At 42.5% G+C, this 23099-nt stretch overlaps 1 protein-coding gene across 1 annotated transcript in view; it reads right to left on the minus strand.

The window, feature by feature from the left end:
* Positions 1-23099, minus strand: part of LOC126471528 (dynein axonemal heavy chain 5) — a 1073018-nt gene that overhangs the window by 404941 nt on the left and 644978 nt on the right. The window contains exon 34 of the mRNA XM_050099754.1: positions 2958-3136. Coding sequence (XP_049955711.1) covers positions 2958-3136 — 179 coding nt within the window. The remainder of the gene's footprint in view (positions 1-2957; positions 3137-23099) is intronic.

Below are 23099 nucleotides of genomic sequence, written 5' to 3' on the forward strand. Positions count from 1 at the left end.
ACTAGTGAGGAAGGAAATAAATACCATAATCACTATTTAAAAAAAAGCTCAACTGGAAACGTTAATTAGAAAACAATGACATAAAAAAATTAAAAGGAAACAGGATTCCCGTAACATAGTCACCAGAGCTGATGACTGGAACACAACAGACCAGTAATGGCTAAAAGTTCATCTCTTCTAACATCACAAAACTGAAATCTGATCCAACAGCATGTTTCCAGGGATACATAAAGAACAATGAAAAGGTCATCAAACACATGTTCACTGACCAACAGAAACAAAACATCACACAAAAGAACACAAATTCACCAACACTCAGAACCGAGCCCAAAATATAAAAACCAAACAGTCCCACGAGACCTGTCGTAAATTATGTGAATGAACCATCATACTACGTTGGTAACCACATAAATTAAATCATAAAACAACAATATGAAATGAAGGACAACAGAACAGTAGAAAAAAAAATGAAGTTATAAAACAAAAGGAAACATTACACCTTCCTCAAACAGGTTTGATTGTTTCATTTGATGAGAACAACATGTACATCTAAGTGAAGACACAATAAAACTAATTAAGGGGAGCCTACTGACATGCAACGAACTACCCATACATAATATTACTGAAATAATGGAAACCTTAAAACAATTAAATCTCGTAATTAATTCCAATCTGAAAAGGAATGTTAATTACAAAAAGATGAACTTCCAGTGGAATCCACAATATCAAGAACATTGGCAAATACGTTCATCAACAATATAGCAAAGCACTCTTCGACAGAATTATCATAAGGAAATGATACAAACTAATAGGAAGGTAAATTACTTTCCTGGCCAAATATGCATACCAGTCATTTCTCAGGCTGTGTCAAGTAGAGGCCATGTCCCCTTCCTAAGTCATACCATTTCTATAATACCACAAAATGCCTACCCTCTCCTTAACCATGCTCCTTATATTGAAAATAAACCAATCACATAGACTTTGAAACCTACACATCATATTTAGACATTCCAATCGCAGTCCAGGTATTAAGATTGAACATCCAGTCACATCCCAGTATTGTACCGGCCATTAAAACGAAACAGCCACCCACAGACCATTATTTTACCAGACATTAAAATGAAACATCCTACCAGTAAGTAGCTGCCATGTAGGCCATCTTCAAAAGTATCCAAACGATCTGAATTTTGTGCTGTGTTGTAAAGTATCTGAATGACCTACATTTTAACAAAAATATAAAGATATTGACAGCACTATTAAGCAATAATAGCAGCTCTGAAAAACTACGCAGTTGTTACCAACAGCTTTTCATGTAAGCTGGAGAGTTAAACACAAACACCCTCGTGTGCACTCCAGCACACATACTCCCATTCACACTCCCAGCCATACTTGCAATCGTACTGGCACTAGCACTCACACTCGCACTTGCACACCTACATGCGTGCACACACATACATGCACATGGGCACTCTGACTTGCTCAGGTGTACTCTCACTAGCCCTGATACTCACACTTGTACTCCCATTCTCACTCCCACTAGCTCACACCACACTCACATTCACACTCACACACAAATAACACACACTTTTACATGCACACCTGCACATGCTCTCATATGTGTACTCACACGCACATATGCACTCATCCACCAACCCACTCACCCATCCACCCACACATACTCAGGCACATGCACTTACCCCCAACCCCCTATGTATATAATCACGAAATAAGCGTTAAACGAAAAAACTTCAAAGAACGAAACTTGTCTAGCTTTAAGGGGGAAACCAGATGGCGCTATGGTTGGCCCGCTAGATGGCGCTGCCATAGGTCAAACGGATATCAACTGCGTTTTTTTTTTTAAATAGGAACCCCCATTTTATAAAATCAACTGCAGATAAGTCCAAAATTTTGCATAATATTATCAAAAAATTGTTTCTTTCAATGTCTTGTTATCTGAAAAATTACTTTCATATATAAAAAAGTAATTCTCATAACGATCGGGCCAATGTGCTGCTTGTCGATGCACGGGGAAAGCAGGAAGAAGAAGAAGAAGAAGAAGAAGAAAAGGAGGGGAAGAGTTACCATTAGGAATAAGGATGTGAGAGGGAAAATGTTTGTTGGTCTGTCATGCAATACTACCACCTTAGGCGTGCATGCTTGCTGATGAACTGCAGCAGATATGGTACGAACTACACAAGCGAATAACGAGATGTAAAGGAACCGCACTGAAAAGACCAGGGGTGACTTCGTCGCTCATTATGTTTATTTTGAGTTGACATTCAATACAAAACAATAGGGCTATCACTCTACTGTAGTGCTGCAGCTGCTACACCACTGAGGTAGGCAGCACTTGTGATCTTAACGCATTCGACATAAAGTGTATAGCTTGTAGAAGTTTTCTACGGAGTTTCGCCTTTCGACGAGGGAAGCGCACAATAATAATGAAGAGTAAGGAAAGGTGTGATGAGAGAGAGCAATGCTGGCACTTTCACCCATCATACTTATATATTCCTATAATATCCCCGGACCACTCAAAGTTTGCACTTGACAGATACTGATCTAGCGTTTCGTCGGCTTCACTGTAATTGTTATACAACAGCTTCCATTACACAATAGGCAAGAGTTTTCCATCACCATTGGAAAGTTCCGATTCGGATAAGCACCGGAAGTTTTAATTCTGTTCCCATTCGCTAACACAGTGGCACGCCAAACCACGATGTTTATATACTCGGAAGACAGCATCACAGCAATTGTAACGTCACGAACAGCTTATTTTGCTATGCTGTATTAATTTTGGTTCACACGGCTTTAGGGTTCATGTTCGTTTCTCACTTGTTACTCTGTTATGGTACACACTGTCGAGTGCAAACTTTGGGCGGTCACCTGTATATCACTTGGCTTTGTAGATGCACCAGAGCGCCCTGTAATTCATGTGGTATCACCTGTCTTTCGCTTACCTTTGTAGATGCGCCCGAGGCCTCTGTAGTCCATCTGGTCTGAGCAGTTGAAGACGACGACATACTTGGCGAGCGTTTTGCCCATGTCCTTGACAGTTTCCGTCTTCCCCGTCCCTGCAGGGCCGCAAGGGGAGCCTCCCATGCTCATCTCCAGCGCCTGCGCCAGTGTGATGTAGCACCTTGCAAACAAACGATCACATTGAAGGGCAGCGAAAAGTTATGTGGAGCAGTACTCAATTGTCAGGTCTTAGTGATATGCAGTAAATATTACGTTAGTGTATGTTACTCTGAGTTTAGATCTTGTTTCCTGAGAATGTCGTGTACTCAGTGTGTCAGGTTAATGTTGTATATCAGTGATGTGCAATTAGATATGAAAAGTATCAACTACTCATTACAATTAGACGAGAAATAAGCGCAATTACTTTTCTTCGTTTTTCCTTTCACTTTAGTTGCTTACATAGCTCCAATGTATCATGAGAAACGTCGTTAAAGCGAATGCTTTATCAGATACGGATTTGCGAGTGTCGAGCATGAAAATGGCAACCTCGTGCAGATCGCTTGTTAGCCGACCGCACTTACCGCCTCCAACTACACACTGTTCGTACTTACGAGCCGCGCACGCGCACAACCACAGTGTGTAAATTGAATGCAAACGGTGGTGATGGTTTCACTCCCTTTTCCGCCACTGGAAATCTTCTGCTATCGTTTAAGAATACGTGCACAGTTTCTCTTGGAGGCTAGTTAATATACAACAGTAAAATACGCTAGGAAGTAAGATGCATGTGTAGCAAAGAAATCGGGTGCGCAGACGTATTATTCCATTTTTTGTACTCATTTCAACTTCAGAAAACAAAGGGAGCAATGTCAGAACCGTGAAAACGTAGGACTTTAAGTTTGGACAGTAAATCAGACACCTCAAGAATCTGAAGACTGCCCCCCCCCCCCCTAAGGACAACATGAAGATGATAATGAACCTGCACGTATAGCGAGACTTCTGCATTACGACATACTTGGGGGCACACTTGACTGAGTAGAGGAAACATTTAGGTCTTTACACCATTACCAGCTTACCTCTTCAGTTGAACGCAGTAATGAATTACCCTAGTACTAAGTACATCCACTGCGCAGCATAAATTTGGATATAGTTCTCTCGACAGTTTATTAATGTGAGCTACTAACTGTAACAGTAGCATGTTATTCATCTTCTGTAGGAAAACAAATTTTGCGCCTTTAAAAAGAAAGTTTTAAGACGTTTTCTCTGAGTCTAGAAGGTGTTTCAACTTTTAGCCGGCCAGGGTGATCGGGCGGTTCTAGGCGCTACAGTCTGGAACCGTGACCGCTACGGTCGCAGGTTCGAATCCTGCCTCGGGCATGGATGTGTATGAAGTCCTTGGGTTAATTAAGTTTAAGTAGTTCTAAGTTGTAAGGGGACTGGTGACCTCAGAAGTTAAGTCCCATAGTGCTCAAAGCCATTTGAACCATTCTTTCAGCTTTTAGCACTTCTTCTCTAGGAAGGCTGTCTTTTTCAGATAAACAGGCTGAAAATATCTGTGAAGGTGATATCAGTAAATTCACTCAACAGGATGATAAATCGATTTTACATACAAATACGCTGCTGCAATGCTGCAATAAAATGCGAGAAGTGAATGAAATAGGCTACTAAAATGTGGAACAAAACAATATCGGCGACAGTCGTAAGGTGCACAGTAGTAGTAGAGTACTGGGGCTCCCAGGATACTTTTCTCTCACCTATCCCCACCACCGCCCCAAGATGACGTCATGGCGGTGCCCTTTCGGGGACTCAAACCCTAGTCCTTCTCGATGAAAAGCACATGTGCACCGCCCAACATATGGAAACTGTGCAGATGCAGGAGAGGAAGGTTAAGTTAGTATACCTTATTTATTTTGGCTGGGAAACTGAAGTAAAGATAGGTCCTAATTACGCAACTATATGCGTAGCGCAACACAAGGAGTGCCTAAATCCGCAATATAGGTCAAAAATTGACGATTTCATACTACTGGAGTTATCCTGCTGCGAAAAAAAATTCACATTACCACTCGAAACTAGTGTTAGATATACTGAAAGTCTACCCTTCACCAACAAGCTGTCTGGAAAAAGGGCTGGAGTGGAAGGTACTAGCTTTATTTTTGGCGGGAACTTCATTCAACTGTCGAGATGCTAGTGATGGACAGAGATAAGTTTAATAAGTGCGTTACCTGTAATATACAGCTGAGGATTGTGCCTATCGCTGTTTGGCGTCAGAGTTCGCTACAGATATCTCCATGACAATCACCCTGCAGCCGAGATAATCGAAGCTAATACACGCTACCACAACTGATGGAAAATGTTTCAGTGTTCTAATTACACAGCGAAATTGTCGTGAAAAGAAATCAGTAGTCTTAATTAAGAGTTCATAATGCAACACGTACTCGGAGCATAGCTGTGTCGGTGTCCTCACACACTCTGGACTGTCCCCACACTGCCCCCACAAATGCGTAAGAAAAGGGGATCGATACGCTTTCAACTATCTGGCTTCAACCACTTTTCAAGGTAATCCAGCCACCCACTTCCACATCCGAAATACATGCACATATATCGTTATGTATGCCGGCCGCGGTGGTCTAGTGGTTCTAGGCGCGCAGTCCGGAACCGCGGAACTGCTACGGTCGCAGGTTCGAATCCTGCCTCGGGCATGGATGTGTGTGGTGTCCTTAGGTTAGTTAGGTTTAAGTAGTTCTAAGTTCTAGGGGACTGATGACCACTGAAGTTAAGTCCCATAGTGCTCAGAGCCATTTGAACCATATCGTTATGTATAGGAAATGTCTTAGGATTTATTTCCTTCTCCAACCAGTAATTTGACAAATACAGAGAAGGTATATCTCAAAATCTACTACATATACGATTTTCTTCCTTTAAAATACTTGTTTTATGGCTTTAACTATTTGCTCAGTTCCTTCCTGCAGTTCTTCTAGGCGAGAGGATTTGGGGATTTTAATTTTTCCTCTTATCTTCTCCATGACGCTACTGTTAAAGTGTTAAAGTGTTCCTATGTGTATGTCGGCAACTCTTGAGCTCCATATTCTTGTGGGATTTCTGTATAGAACTTTAAGTTTACAACTTTTGCAAACGAGCGTCCATTAAATGTAGTTATTCCATCAGTTTTAAACTCGACAGATGGCTGTACTGTTGCTAGGTGGGCAACATCCAGCTCACCACACTTACAATATAACCATCCTTTTTTAGCCGATCCAAATGGGAACAGAGCTTAATAAACTCGTTTTACCTGTATCCCTTAATATAGCAAACATTCTCGATCCCATTGATTTAGGCCAGTACTCCAACACGTAGCCGGTTTCCATTGCTGTTTATTGTAAATGCCAATATTTTATATTCCCACTTCATAGCCAGATTCCTCCATACTATGTGTTTAAATCTATATATAAACCTGGCCTGCACATCCACAACAACTTTTTCCTTTTCAAATCACTGCTTACATTTTTCCTTTTGGCTGTTGTCTTTTCCATTTACTCCAGTTTTCTTTTCTTTACTTTAAGGTCCTCCATTTCCAGTTTTCTTTTCGATAAGCTTAATACATTAACTGCACTTAAAGGAGTAATTTCTTTAACGGGGATTGGTTTAAGTCTGTTTGATACATTGGTTCTTTTTATTATGACTTGTGGTATAACACTATTTGTAGGGATCAGTCTCCGTTCGGTGATATCTATATTGTAAAATATTGTGGAAACAAAGTTCTTGACTCAGAAAAATAAGTTTCTCCTGCTTTAACATAACACTTCCGTGTGATACTTATATTTTCTTTGTTGCAGTCAGAGTTAAGACTTTCCATGTAGTTTACAGGTAGATAATTAAAACTGTATGCAGACAGACCATAACTTATAGGCTTTTCTCAGTGTTGAGAGTCTGGCAGACTTACTTGCACACCAGTCAATATTCGGGTATTCTTCTTACCCCAAGAGACAAATTGCAGAACGTTGTTAAACACCGCAAAACAATTGTTCTGTAACTTATTAGTTATCTGACACCACACGGACGCAATGGGCACGAAGTAAAGTGGAGCACATTGTAAACACTGCTAGTTGGTGTCTGATACACTTAAACGGCCTTACATAGGATCGAACACGCGAACCATTCTGTAGTTGTATATTGTAGCCTCCAGGCTGATAATGCCATGCTCCTTAGCCAAAGAAGATGTAAAATTTTCCCATAGTCGCGTGTCTGGACACTTTGTAAAATCTGTAAGATGGTTATGATAACTTTGTTTACTCCTTGACGTGTGATTTGACATATAAATTTGTTACACATCTTTACAACTGCAGCTCATCCACATTAAACAGTCTATTTCAGATGTCTTTTCGTTGTCCACAATCACATTGCTGCTTCCCTGGCGGTCTCCTTCCATGCAGAAGTCGTGGGTTGATAGTAGGTAGTCGCACATCTCCATTTGATTCAAAATTCGGGTAAAGTATTGCGTTATGTCTAAATCTGAAAGGTAATAATTGTCTACAAGCAGATGCTTTTATGTTCCAGGCAACTCTTACATTCGAACATCCAATTTAACGTGGGCTATTTCCACGTTACATGGTACAGGCACAGGATGTTATATTTCTTCGAAATTGCTTCCAATGCTTCTTTGCTGGTTTTATCCACTATTCCTCTTGCTGTTACACTGTCGTTTCCATGTATGAGAAACGGTAGCTTCGTCTTGACACTATGCATTTCAGTGACAAACTTGAAGAATTTACTACGTAGATAATAGTTAAATGAGCCACACATCTCCTTATTTAACATTACAGATCGTCCCTTCTCTAATTGCTCCTGACACTCCCCTTAATCACAGATTTTAACTATAATAATGTTATCGCAAAATGGTTCTGTAAATTCTTCTAGCTAAGGAGCGTACTATTTTCGGTGTAATTTATGACAATGTCAGAAACAAGATTGTCCAGATTCTCCAGTAGTAATCATAAATCAAAACGTTCGTCGGTTGATCTTGTGCTCCTCCCTAATAGCCGAGGCATGTTAAGCACTTTAGAGGAATCCATGTTGACACTTTCAGCTACCACAGAAGACTGATCAGTATCAGCCGTCAAGCCTCTTTTATACTCTAAAGATCCATGATGGTGACACTTGCGGTCACGTATTCCTTTAGTCATACATTCTAAACTTTATAATATTTGCAATCTAATTGTAAACTCCTAAGACATTTTCTATATACAACTATCTATATTGTCCGCCCCCGGTAGCTGAGCCGGCCGGTGTGGCCGTTGGTCGTGCGGTTCTACGCGCTTCAGTCTGGAACCGCGTGCCCACTACGGTCGCAGGTACGAATCCTGCCTCGGGCATGGATGTGTGTGATGTCCTTAGGTTAGTTAGGTTTAAGTAGTTCTAAGTTCTAGGGGACTGATGGCCATAGATCTTAAGTCCCATAGTGCTCAGGGCCATTTGAACCCGGTAGCTGAGTGATGCCGGCACGATAGCTCAGCGTGTTCGGTCAGAGCGTTAGCTACTCTTTGTAGTAGAAAAACTGAGCTAACGGATCAACGAACTAACTGAACGGGTGTCATCGGACGTCCGCCATAAACAAATTCAAAGAAAAATATACAGGGTGTTTCAAAAATGACCGGTATATTTGAAACGGCAATAAAAACTAAACGAGCAGCGATAGAAATACACCGTTTGTTGTAATATGCTTGGGACAACAGTACATTTTCAGGCGGACAAACTTTCGAAATTACAATAGTTACAATTTTCAACAACAGATAGCGCTGCGGTCTGGGAGACTCTATAGTACGATATTTTCCACATATCCACCATGCGTAGCAATAATATGGCGTAGTCTCTGAATGAAATTACCCGAAACCTTTGACAACGTGTCTGGCGGAATGGCTTCACATGCAGATGAGATGTACTGCTTCAGCTGTTTAATTGTTTCTGGATTCTGACGGTACACCTGGTCTTTCAAGTGTCCCCACACAAAGAAGTCACAGGGGTTCATGTCTGGCGAATAGGGAGGCCAATCCACGCCGCCTCCTGTATGTTTCGGATAGCCCAAAGCAATCACACGATCATCGAAATATTCATTCAGGAAATTAAAGACGTCGGCCGTGCGATGTGGCCGGGCACCATCTTGCATAAACCACGAGGTGTTCGCAGTGTCGTCTAAGGCAGTTTGTACCGCCACAAATTCACGAAGAATGTCCAGATAGCGTGATGCAGTAATCGTTTCGGATCTGAAAAATGGGCCAATGATTCCTTTGGAAGAAATGGCGGCCCAGACCAGTACTTTTTGAGGATGCAGGGACGATGGGACTGCAACATGGGGCTTTTCGGTTCCCCATATGCGCCAGTTCTGTTTATTGACGAAGCCGTCCAGGTAAAAATAAGCTTCGTCAGTAAACCAAATGCTGCCCACATGCATATCGCCGTCATCAATCCTGTGCACTATATCGTTAGCGAATGTCTCTCGTGCAGCAATAGTAGCGGCGCTGAGGGGTTGCCGCGTTTGAATTTTGTATGGATAGAGGTGTACACTCTGGCGCATGAGACGATACGTGGACGTTGGCGTCATTTGGACCGCAGCTGCAACACGGCGGACGGAAACCCGAGGCCGCTGTTGGATCACCTTCTGCACTAGCTGCGCGTTGCCCTCTGTGGTTGCCGTACGCAGTCGCCCTACCTTTCCAGCACGTTCATCCGTCACGTTCCCAGTCCGTTGAAATTTTTCAAACAGATCCTTTATTGTATCGCTTTTCGGTCCTTTGGTTACATTAAACCTCCGTTGAAAACTTCGTCTTGTTGCAACAACACTGTGTTCTGGGCGGTGGAATTCCAACACCAGAAAAATCCTCTGTTCTAGGGAATAAACCATGTTGTCTACAGCACACTTGCACGTTGTGAACAGCACATGCTTACAGCAGAAAGACGACGTACAGAATGGCGCACCCACAGACTGCGTTGTCTTCTATACCTTTCACATCACATGCAGCGCCATCTGTTGTTGAAAATTGTAACTACTGTAATTTCGAAAGTTTGTCTGCCTGAAAATGTACTGTTGTCCCAAGCATATTGCAACAAACGGTGTATTTCTATCGCTGCTCGTTTAGTTTTTATTGCCATTTCAAATATACCGGTCATTTTTGAAACACCCTTTAGAACAAAATGTTTTTCGCCGCACGGTAGCTCAGCGTGTTCGGTCAGAGGGTTTAGCTACACACTGTAATAAAAAACTGAGTGAACGGATCAACGAACAACCTAAACGAGTGTCATCGGACGTCCGCCACGAACAAAGTCAACGACACCACAGAACAAAATGAGATTAAAAAAAAAAAAAGTGGTCAGCGCGACAGAATGTCAACCTTAAGAGGCCGGGTTCGATTCCCGGCTGGGTCGGAGATTTTCTCCGCTCAGGCGCTGGGTGTTGTGTCGTCCTAATCATCATCATTTCATTCCCATCGACGCGCATGTCGCCGAAGTGGCGTCAAATCGAAAGACTTGCAGCTGGCGAACGGTCTACCCGACGGGCGGCCCTAGCCACACGACATTTATTTATTTACTATCTATATTCTTCTATCTCGGATGTGGAAGTGGGTGGCTGGATGGCCTCGAAAAGTAGTTTAAACTAGGTAGCTGAAAGTATAGTGACCCCACTTTTCTCAGCCATATGAAAGGCTGTATTCTGTAATGTTATTTCACGTGCCTGAAATGTTTTAATACACACATGCGTGATAGTTTATTTACAGACACTGATTTGAATGTGAGAGACGCTCTCAGTTGGTGTAATTTGTTCATCAAGCTGAAAGAAACTGCTTAATATAGATGTTTTTTCTTCGGAGTTTAAATACTTGCTTTTTCTTTGATCTGATGACGGTTTGGAAATAACAAGAACATTCTGCGGAGATCGTTAGTTTTCGCAGCAAATTAGTGGATTTATTTTTCAGATTTTACACAGTGCGGACATGTGTAGGTGGTGTATAACCCAACCATCTTCAGTATGGTCACTTGTAATCGGCGGCGGTTCAAAAATGGTTCAAATGGCTCTGAGCACTATGCGACTTAACTTCTGAGGTCATCAGTCGCCTAGAACTTAGTACTAATTAAACCTAACTAACCTAAGGACAGCACACACATCCATGCCCGAGGTAGGATTCGAACCTACGACCGTAGTGGTCACTCGGCTCCAGACTGTAGCCCCTAGAACCGCACGGCCACTCCGGCCGGCAAAATGCACACTAACCCAGGATCGGCGGCGGTGCTGTAGTTTTCTTTTTTTTTTTATTTCGTTGGATGTCACAAAATAATGAGATGCGGATTGTATCCTGCAATCGAACGTAAGAACTATACCGATTTTGCTCGTAAAACTAAAAGAAAATGGACTACACGTATTTTAGTGGAAAGAGCACATTTATTATCGTCGCGATTATGTTTTCCATTTTAATAGACGCTTGCTTATAAAAGATGTGTTGACGTTAAATAAAAGTGTCTTCCTCGCAAAACGGAGAGGGGGGGGGGGGGGTCTTTCTGTGTGCGAGGTCGCTGACACAGCTGTGCCCCAACCAGGGGGCGACGTGTGGGGCAGTGCGATGCCACTACAGTTTAGACGAACAAACAAGTTGCAGTTGGGGTGGCCCCCAATTATCCCGTATTGTTTAGCTGATTTTACATCCTTTTGTGTTGGCGAAAGATCGATGCCTGGACCGTTGCCTCAAGACAGGCCGGGTGCCGCTCGTCTTCTGGTGGAAATGCAGTAAGCTCCATCTGAAAAAGCCTTGTCCCCACTTAAGATCGAGTGAGGGAGGGAGGGGGAGGGATGAGGGAGGTGGGAGTGCCTATAATTTCCCTAGTTCCCAGCCGTACATCGAGGAGAATGCCTGGTCAACTGACACCCCTCTGCAATCTTTTCGGATGACTATTTTCCCCAATACATGTTTTACTCTATGGCCTGTTAATTACAAGTGCTGCTTTTTTCATGACAATTTCGATGTGTAATTAGAACAGTGAAGCATTTTCCATCAGTTATGGCAGTGTGTATTGGCTTCGATTACGTGGGCTTCAGGTTGATTGTCTAGCAGGCATTTGTAGTAAACTCCTATGTCAAACAGCGATAAACACAATCCTCAGCTGTGTGCTGACAGATAATACACTTATCAAACTCCTCTCTGTCCAACACCAGCATCTCGTCAGTTGCACATATTTCCCACCAAACAAATAGGGTAGTACCTCCCACTCCTGCCTTTTATCCTGCCAACTTCTACGTGAAAGGTAGAACTTACGTGCGTCTGCCACTAGTTTCGAGGGTTATTGTGAATTTTTTTTCCCAGCTGTGTAACACTAGTTGTAAGGTATCGTCAGTTTTTGAGCTGTATTGCGATTTTAGGGACTCCTTGTGTAGCGCTATGCGTATAATTGTGTAATTAGGACCGATAATTATGATTAATTGTGTAATTAGGACCGATCTTTATTTCAGTTTCCCAACAAAAATAAATAAAATACACTAACCTAACCTTCCTCCAACACATCATTTTCCATGTGTTGGTAGGGTGCATTTGGGCTTTCTGTCCAGAAGGACCAGGGTTTGAGTCCCAGAAAGGGCACCGCTATTTTGCATTTCCCACCAGTTCCCAGTTGAGGGGACGGTGTCGGGCATCAGCACAGCCCTGCGACAAAGAAACTCCCGCCAACATTCGAAATTCCTGACAACATTCGAAATTCCCGCCAACATTCGAAATTCCCGCCAACATTCGAAAAATCCCGCCAATAGGGTAATGTGGGAGAGGGAGGAGGGGGGGGGGGGTAGGGGGGAGGGAGTGGCTACCCGTGTGCAGGCTACAGAAATCACATGACATCATCTGGTGTTTGTGGTGGGAATGGCCATGATGGAGGGGGATGGGCGTGGGCGTGGGTGTGGGGGTAATTAATTGATCAATTTAATGGAGTTGCATATCCATTTGATCAAAATTGTAACAGCATCCCCATTCCCTACTACTTTGCAGTGGCTTGCACATTATTTTAGCTAACAAGCGCTCTATAGACCAATAAAACAGATACTCGTGTTTTAGACATGGTTGTTTTGTCCCACACCAAAACCCCTGCCGACTTGTCCACCCTTCTGTCACAAGTGGGATGCAGGTTTGGCCCACATCAAGGCGAAGCCAGAGCAGTAAGTACTTCGCCGAACTTCCACACTGAACACTAGCGGTGGCCGGACTACTTTGCACATCTCCGTCGCGTGCACGAATCAGACAGAGGAATAACATCACGCTGCCTGCGAAGCCAATGAAACGATACGTGATACTGCTCGGTAGCCACAACTAGTCTCGCAGATACCCAGTATCAATCCATTTGGGTATTTAACTCACACCCCAGCGACTATGGGGCAGTCTTGAATCGCCCTTCTACAGTCGTCACCGTGTTCCTCACCAGGAGACTTCAATCCACGAATATAGCAGTCACTACAGCTGCAGCCTCTCAGTGATGTCAGTAACAGACTTAGCTCTGGACAGTATTTGCTTATGGAGAGTGACTATGCTCTGTATTGGACTGTCTCAGCCAGAGGAGATTCAGACTAGTTTCCTATCTGAACTGGAAGTTATGATTTTGTTTTGTTGTAATAAAAGCGTGTTAGTTAACACTGCACTAATCATTTGCTAGCAGTGTTCCAGACACCTTACAGTTGGACGGTGTGTAAGGTGTACTATTTTCTTTGATGTCATCGATATTGTACTGCTTACTATTGATAGCTTCTGGGACTTTCGAAGCCGAGCGCGCCTTTCATATGTAAAACCATTTTATCACCGTATAATGAGAACAACGCCCCAATGCTACGGGTCAAGTGCCGTGTTGGTGTGGGAAGGGGAATCAGTTTTGAGCATCCGCAAGGAGCAGTCGGGCGCCGCAGCGCTGCGGGTAATGTGCAGAATTTAGGAGAAAATGGGATTAATAATTACAACTGTTACATCGGTCTGTAGACGAAAAGTATTTCTGTTATTCCGCGGAAAGGTGCGAGGAATTAAGTAACACCGTGCGGTTCTAGGCGCTGCAGTCTGGAACCGCGAGACCGCTACGGTCTCAGGTTCGAATCCTGCCTCGGGCATGGGTGTGTGTGATGTCCTTAGGTTAGCTAGGTTTAACTAGTTCTACGTTCTGGGGGACTAATGACCTCAGAAGTTGAGTCCCATAGTGCTCAGAGCCATTTGAATTAAGTAACCGATTTATCTTTGATGCAATGTCGTGTTTGAGAATTAATAATTGTCGCGGAGAAACATAGAACTTAAATGAAAAGGCTTCCATGACAGTGAGTACCTGTTTAATTAATGTGGAAAAGTAACGTAGCACTGGTTACTTCATTGTGAATGTGAAACCAACAAAACTGTTAAACGGGACTGGATGAAGGTAGGCGTTGTTATGGATGTGTGTCATGTGCATAAAGGACAATAAACTCAAGTAGTTAGACTTGTACTTTTATCATTTCAAAGTGACACTTTTCATTCTTTAGTTACTTAAGTGGATAAGGGATGGAAAAGACCAATCATGGTTTAATAACGAAATTCCGAGAATCGTCAGGAAACAGAGGCTGTTGCACTGTCGGTTCAAAAGGGAAGGCATAAATGACGACAAGCGAAGATTAGTAGAGATTCATGCGTCTGCGAAAAGAGCTACGCAAGAAGCGTACAACAACTACCACTGTCACACCTTAGCAAAAGATCTGGCAGAGGTCCTATGTAAAATCGATAAGCGGGTCTAAGGCTTTCATTCAGTCCTCCGTTGACCAGTCTGGTGTGGCAACTGAAGACAGCAAAACGAAAGCCGAAGTTTTAAATTTTACGTTCAAGAAATAGTTCAAACATACTGTCGCTTGACCATCGGACAGACGTCCGTATGGACGACATAGTTGTAAGCATACCTGACGTAGAGAAACAGCTGAAAAATTTGAAAGCAAATAAATCACCAGGTCCGAATGGAATCCCAGTTCTATGTTACAAAGAGTACTTTACGGTAGGGCCCCCTTCCCTAACATGCATTTATCGTGAATCTTTCGCTAAGCGCAAAGTCCCAAGTGACTAAAAAAAAAAAAAAAACGCAGGTGATGGCAGTATAGAAGAAAGGTAAAAGAACGGACCCTGACCCGCAAAATTACAGACCAATATCCCTAACTTCTGTTTGCTTCAGAATCCTTGAACATATTCTCAGTTCGAATACAATAAACTTTCATGGGACTGAGAAACTTATGTCCACGAATCAGCATGATTTTGGAATGCATCGCTCGTGCGAAAGTCAGCTTGTCCTTTTCTTATATGATATTCTGCGAACTATGGATGAAGGCCTAACAGGCGGGTTCCGTACTCCTATATTTCCGGAAAGCATTTGACACGGGGCCCCACTGCAAACTGTTAACAAAGGTAAGAGCATATGGAGTAAGTTCGCCTATATGTGAGTGGCTCAAATACATATTAAATTATAGAACCCAGTAGGTTGTCCTCTTCGGCGAATGTTCATCAGATATAAGGGTATCGTCAAGAGTGACCCAGGAAAGTGTGATAGGACTGCTGTTGTTCTCTATATACACGTATGATTTGGCGGACAGGGTGGGCAGCAATCTGCGGTTGTTTGCTGATGATGCCGTGGTATACCGAAAGGTGTCGAAGTTGAGTGACTATAGGGAGATACAAGATGACTTAGATCAAGTATCCAGTCGGTATGATGAATGAAATGTGGTAGAGAAGGCGAATGGTCGACTTCGGTTTATTGGGAAAATTTTAGGAAAGAGTGGTTCACCTGTAAAGGAGACTGCATATAGGACGTTGGTGCGACCTATTCTTGAGTACTGCTCGAGTGTTTGGGATCCGTACCGGGTCGGATTGATGGAAGACATCGAGGCAGTTCAGAGGGGGGCTGCTAAATTTGTTACCGGTAGGTTCGAACAAACGTAAGTGTTACGGAGATGCTTTGGGAATTCAAATGGGAATCCCTGAAGGGAAGGCTACGTTCTTTTCGAGAAAATTTAGAGGACCAGCATGTGAAGTTGACTGCCGAGCGATTCTACTGCCGCCAACCATACATTACGCGAAAGGACCACGAAAATAAAATACGAGAATTTACGGCTGGTACGGAGGCATATAGATAGTCGTTTTTCCCTCGATCTACTTGCGAGTGAAACAGGAAGGGAAATGACAAGCAGTGGTACAGGCTACCACCTGCCAAGCAGCGTACGGTGTCTAGTGGAGTATCGATGTAGATGTAGAACTTTACTATTTTTCCAATGGATAAGAGAAACATATTCGCTTTAGGCTTATGGTGAGGCCAATTTCGTCTCGAACCATGATCTCTATGTAAAACTCCCGACTTGAGTCCGATAGTCCGGCAGCCGCAAAATTAAAGTAGAAAAGACATTAATGGAGAGGGTAAGGAGGTTTGCATTTAGCGTACCGTGTGTGGATAATTGCTTTGATGTTGCATGCAATAATGAGAGTTAACTGTGAACAATAGAGCTATGAGTGTACTTGTGGAGAGAGCAATAAGAGTGCGTTATCGCCAACATAACGTGTGGGAAACGGAAATGTACGGAATCCGGGATTGCAATGGTTAGAGACAAGAAGAGTAATTCTACATCATCTTGAATTGTAGTGGTTTCGCCGATCATCACGACGACGCAAGGGAACCACGAAGAGTGTAGCACCACACCGCTATACAGCAACCAACAGTCACAGTAATAAATGTAAGTGTTGCAAAAATCCCAATTTCGAGTAATTTATAACTGCCTCTGTGGGCGAAATTTTTCAGTTATTTCTCATACGCAGAACTTTGCACGGAGGAAATTAGTTAGACTCCTATTTTGTACTTCTGATTTTCAAGTTAAAAATGTCAATAAAGGAGCAAGTACCAGTGCAGTAAGTACCAGTAGGTGATATGAAAGCTCAGCCTAGTGAACAGAAGATGCTATCCATTGCGTTAGATAAAATAGGCTAACGATTTGATAGTCGGGAGAGAGAAATCGTGAAGGACTTACGATAATTTAGAGAATATCCAGAGGAATTAAAAAATGTTTTAAAGGAATTAAATGAAGGTTATATGGAAACGTCGAAGATATATGAAGAAAGACAAGAAGAGAAACGCACAAATATTTTAAAATCAGTAGTTAATGTTGCCGGAATTCAGCTGGATAATAAGACAGTCGGTATTAGGAATAAATTGATATCAATATTTTGGATTGGTAAAATTGAGAAAGAAGATAACGAAGATAACTGTAGTGAGCCTAATGATCACAAAACATAAAGAGGACCATGCAAGAATCTCAAAAGGACCTAAAAGAAGTGTAAGAAGGGAAAAGCATGGATTACTATTCTTACAGACTGTACGTCACCTGGGGGTTAGATTTAGAAGCAGATTTAGACACCGACTTCTTCATTGAAATGCCTGGTTCTCAACTTAAGGTGGAAAACACAGTGACAGCTAATGTGATATCAGATGACGAAACAACTACCAAGTGCCCAGATGGTGATAGTATATTATAGGATGGACAGATTCTTGGTGTGATTCGGATGTATTGACTGTGGATATGGAACACACTTCAGAGCAGAATATTCAAGCAGAGGATGTGAAGATTACTGTTGTGGAGAAGCTGAAGCAAGAAAATACGGAACAAAAACAATATTTAGAAGAGATGTTATTTGGGAAGAAAGGCGTTTGCCGTTCGAAGAGGTTGAGGCGATGTTGCTGGAAAATTACCAAACTTAAAGCACAAAAGAAGACAGTTTAAATAGTATTTGCTACGATCCATATTTCAAGAGACATGACGAAACGTACCCACAAATTTTGGAAAATTAATTAGGAAGGAACCAGTATCTTGAACTACAGCGAGATTATGACTTGTCGCCGTCTTACGGAAAGAGTTGTGGAAACAAGTGGAATGAGAGGAGATCGGCCTAGGTCAGACAAGTATGCGGGAACTGGAGCGAAGCGGAACTAGCAGAGCTGAAGTGACAAATTGTCGGTTGATTGCCTACAATGACGTGAATACTATGCAGTGGAAGCGGAGAAGAAAAGAAGAGGGAAGAGAGGTCGACGTGATGCATTGTAAATGTCGTATGACCCCAAGTAGCCTATGTGGCACGTGCAGTTAAAAGTACTGCAAAATATTCATGAACAGCGATTTATCTAGCAGTTTATATTGTTCGTGTTAAAGTACTGAATATGTGTTCGACTAGCAGCAATGTAGACTGTCGTAGTGAACAGTGAATATTTATTTCTTTTGGCATTTTATAGCTGCAACACTTATAAAAGTAGCAGTGTCATGTGCCGCGCGTATTTTGATTTCTTTTCGGGGGTACAGACATTGAGCCAAACTAAGTGTTTACATGTTCGCTGCATTCCGACATCGTGGAGGATGGGGGGCGGGGGGTGGTTCCTGTAACGCATCAGCGGTTTCACCGCGCCTCTCCACGTCCGCAGCCTAGAAGGGGAATGCGCCTTTCGACGTGCTCACTGGCCTTGATATTCCTAAACCCACTCCTGCCTTCATGACGACACGTACACAGAAGGGCTACGCACAAGTCGGCGCGGCGACGTCCAAACAGGACGCTGGTCATTACGCAGCACGCCGCTCCTGCCCAAAACCAACACCCGCTGCTTCCTGCTGCGACGGGAAAAACGGCGAATTTTGGTCTCGCCGCCGGCTGCTACGCTACAATAGACGTTCATCGTGCTCTTCGGATGTCTACTGCTGTCATAGTCAAACAGCTGCTACGTCCACCTGTTAGTGAGTGTGTACATTGTGTTTTGTGCTAAAGGAAAATATGAAATACGAGTGCGTTTGTGAGTGTCTTGGTTCAGGAAAATGTTCTTCAATTCGTATTAATTCTATATCTTAATATTTGTTTTTGTTTTTCAAGTGCAGTTCTCACATTTTCTGCTTGTTTTTCGTTACTCACAACTTTATCTATTCCTTTATGTTACACTAACTTGTATTCTTGAACTGTTATTTGTACATTAGAGTTGATGTTGTTTACTCTTGACCTAGAATTTTTTTGATTTTGGCCTTTGTGCCCATAGAAGTGGCAATAAACAGCAAAAACTGTTGTGCTTTATTATTTTTTCGTTTCGTCTATTGACATAACCAAGGTAAATCATTTTATCACATGAGTAATGATCTTGTCTTGATTACAGTATGTTATACGGTTATAAAAAGTGGTTTTAGTAACTTAATGATCCTATAATCACCCTTATTTTTTTCTGCGCAACCTGTGCACATGTTTACATGAATACGCATTGACGTTAGTATCATTAGGATGTGCTGTATGCCGTAGACATTTAAATGGACTGCATTAAGTACTTTTTGATACCATTTTCATGGAAGTTCATTCTAAAACACTTCGATATTTACCTGCTATTTGATCTCTTAATATGACAGATTTGATTTCTAAGTATGTTCATGGCCTGTTTGTCATATACATAAAAAAATGTAAAAATTGTTATTCCAGTGTAGGGACGAGGGAATGCACGTGGTGTTTCTGTTGTGTTATAATATGATAAATCAGGAGGGAATCATCGCTCATCGATGGGTTGTTCTTCGCTCGTCTGTTTTCTGTGGGGTTTCTATTTCCTTTTCTTTGGGTCTTCGAAAATCTTCTTTCTCGCGGCTTTGAAAAAAAAATTTCCTGGAAGGATGTAATGAGTACTGTTATATGTATCGATATTGTACTCCTTACCAACAATTGCCTTCTGGAACTTTCGGAGCAGAGCGCGCCTTTTCTCTGTGAATGCATTGTTTTACCGCATAATGACAACAATGTCCCAGTCCTAGTTCTAGCGGTCACCCGCTGTCTTGGCGTGGGGAAAGAGTCGGTGTTGAGCTGCAGTACGGAGCGGTTGCGCACTGCCCCGCAGCAAATAAGTAATGTGTAGAATTTGCTAGAAACTGGAATCAGTAGTTAAAAGTTTACGTTGGTTTGTAGAAGAAAATTATTTCAGTTATTTCGTGGAAAAGCGCGAGAGATTAATTAACAGATCTATGGTTGATACAATGTCGTGTTTGAGAATCAGTAATTGTCGTGGAGAAACGTATTGAGAGCAGAAAGTAAATGAAAAGGCTTCCATGTCCAGTAAGTACATGTTTAATTAATGTGGAAACGCATTGTAGCAATGGTTACTTCAGTATGAATGTGAAATCAATGTAACTGTTAAAACTATACTATATTATGAGCGTGAGAAACAATAAACCCAAGTAATCTGATTTGTATTTTTATTTCAAAGTGAAACTTTTATTCCTTAATTAAATAACTTTAATGTTTGCAGTGAATGAGAGACGTGTATTCGCTTTGGACATATGGTCAGGTCATTTTCGTAACGAGGCATGATCTCTATGTAAAGCTCCAATACTTGAGTCCGACAGTGCGACAGTCGCAAAATTAAACTGGAAAAACGTTAATGAAGAGAGTGAGGAGCTTAACAAGTAGCGCAGGTGGACAGGAATTTAAAACTTGTGCAGCACTTGCAACTAACCAGAAACTCTGAACCGACAAGAGCAGTCACTAGCAGCATTAGGAGACGACGCACATCAGTGGCAGTCGACACGGAATTTCAAACCTCCTCAAGCGCCGTAGCCGTCGAGAGATTATACTGACGAGGTATTTCAAATCTTCGAGGTTACATAGCACACTGTATTATTCTACGTTTTGCTGACTAAGTGTTTTGGATCTGAAGACAGTCAGTGGTCGTAGTAGGGCTCGATACCACTATATCATGCACTCTGGAACTTTTTTGTGCTCTATTTCCTATTGAAACTTTCCTTTAGTTCCCTGTGTCATCGTATTTGTCTAGGAATAATTCTGACTGAGAACGATAATCTATATTCAATTACTTTTAGATGGAGGAGGAAACTGACCTCACAGTACAAATCTTACGCCTCTTGCAGCCCATGAGTGCTACCCCGGAAAAGCTGTTACAAAGTCTGCATGAATGAAAACAATAGCAAGAGCAAGTCATGCGGACACCACAGGCGCTCCACCAGTCTGACGGAGCAACGGGATCTTAGCCCAGCTACATCGGCAGACTGCAGCAACTCTTCACGGCACATAGAATAGCATATGATGTTAACAAATGTTATTTCTTATTATCCACCGCTGGTGCTCCTATCTACAGGTTGATGCAAAAGTTATTTCCCGATAAAGACCCATGTGTGTTCAGTTATGCAGAGGTGAAGGACGAATTCATTGAATATTTCGAAAGAACGATTCTAGTGGCGTCGTCATGCCATACGTTCCGTTGTGCGTGTAACAAAACCCTCGACAGTCTTTCTCATTAGGGATTGTAAATTCAGGAATAAAAATGAAGGTTGTAGTCTTCCCTATGCCGATATAGCAGGTAGGGATGTGCTTATCATTCATCTACTAGATGCAGGCCGTCGGAATGAGCTTGCTCGCTTAAATCACCCCACACTCGATGAATGTTTATCCGTTATTCAGGCTTCTGAACAAAGAAGAGAGGATCCACAGTCACGAAGGAACCGAGGTTTTTAAGACGGAGGTTTTTATGACGGATTTTCATAGTAGTGACAAGTCTTCCAGCCGCAAGGATAGACAGAACGGCAAAACCCTCCAAGGGTCAAGGATAATTCCACTCCAACGAAGGGGACAAGTCGAAATTAATAGGAAATTAGCCGTCTAAAACGAAGTCTTGTGCTCTGTGCTTCGTTGCTCACGATAAATGATCGTTACAAAAATATGAAGTGTCTAAATTGTCGAAAATTGGGGCACACGGCAGAGCTTAGTCTGCCGAAGCAACGTCGCACTGATGAGTACCCTACTTGCACAGGTGACACTAAAAACATGGAAGATGACTTCGAAAATAGCTTTTACAGTGTTATTTCGCAAGGTACCAGAGTGGTTTAGGTTGTTGGATTCAGTGGATGAAATGTGCAGTCTCAAATTGAAACAGATTCCTCTAAAACTATCACGAATATTGCTGCTTATGGCTCTGTTGGCTCTTCACAGTTGGCCATATGTAAATGAAGTCTGACGAGTTACATTGATCACGTGAGCCAAATCAAAGGTTGTTGTAGAGCGATTGCCTACTATAAAAACAAATGTGTGCAGGCACCGTTGCTGGTGATGCAATATCAAACAGCTGTCAACTTACTGGGATATAATCTTTTCAGCAACTTGGTTTCATGGTTCAGGATTCTGCCAGGCTAATTCATGTCATCAGTGGGAATGTGGAATGTACACAACCCCACACCAGCTACCACGCCACACTGCCAAAATCTTATTTTCCTTGGCCTACAGAAATGGACCCCTGGTGCTGGCTCCATCTAGACTCCGCCAGACTGTTTCTGGTGTCTAAGTGGCTTATTATCGTGGACGCTCACACTAGCTATCCTTACATCGTCAGGATGGGCAGTGTCCCCAAAAAATCTGCGCCCTGAAACAGATCTTTCCAGTGGAAGAGCTCCCAACAGCTGTTATTACACATAATGGGGCTTAGCTTACTGCTGAAGAATTTGAGTCTTTCTGCGTGGCTCATCGTATTAAGCACCTTCATAGTGCGCCATTTCATCTGGAGTTGATGGGGCCGCAAAAAACTTCGTCCGGACATTCAAGGCTCAAATGAAAAACTCACTGCTGAGTACAGTTCAACTTGCTGATATTTCTTTCTTCTTACAGATGTTCTATCCATAAGAACATATCTCCCACAGAGGTGCTGCCCAGACGGAAGAGAAGGATACTTCTATCCCTCACTGCATCTCATCCATGAGGAAGCATCATCGCCAATGGATTTGGAGGAAAAAAATGGCATTCTAAGGCGGGTGCCAATGTCTCCTATTCCGAGATATGACATGCAAGAAGGAAGGAACGACACCGAAGGCACTAGAGACGGAGCACGAGCTAGGACTGCTTCAGGGATTGGGAAGGAAATCGGCTGTGCCGTTTTGGAGGAACCATCCTGGCATTTACAGATTTAGGGATATTACGAAAGAAAGTAAAACTGGATGGTCGGACGCGGATTTGAACCGTCATAGGAGTGATATCTTGGGACTGTGATCTCTCTACTGAGCATTGTGATGTATGTTATACTGATAGCAGAAGGTGATAGCCGATGCAAAAGTGTGAATTAAGTTCGACCATGGGTTG

The sequence above is a fragment of the Schistocerca serialis genome, chromosome 3 (assembly GCF_023864345.2).
Source record: "Schistocerca serialis cubense isolate TAMUIC-IGC-003099 chromosome 3, iqSchSeri2.2, whole genome shotgun sequence".
NCBI lineage: Eukaryota > Metazoa > Arthropoda > Insecta > Orthoptera > Acrididae > Schistocerca > Schistocerca serialis.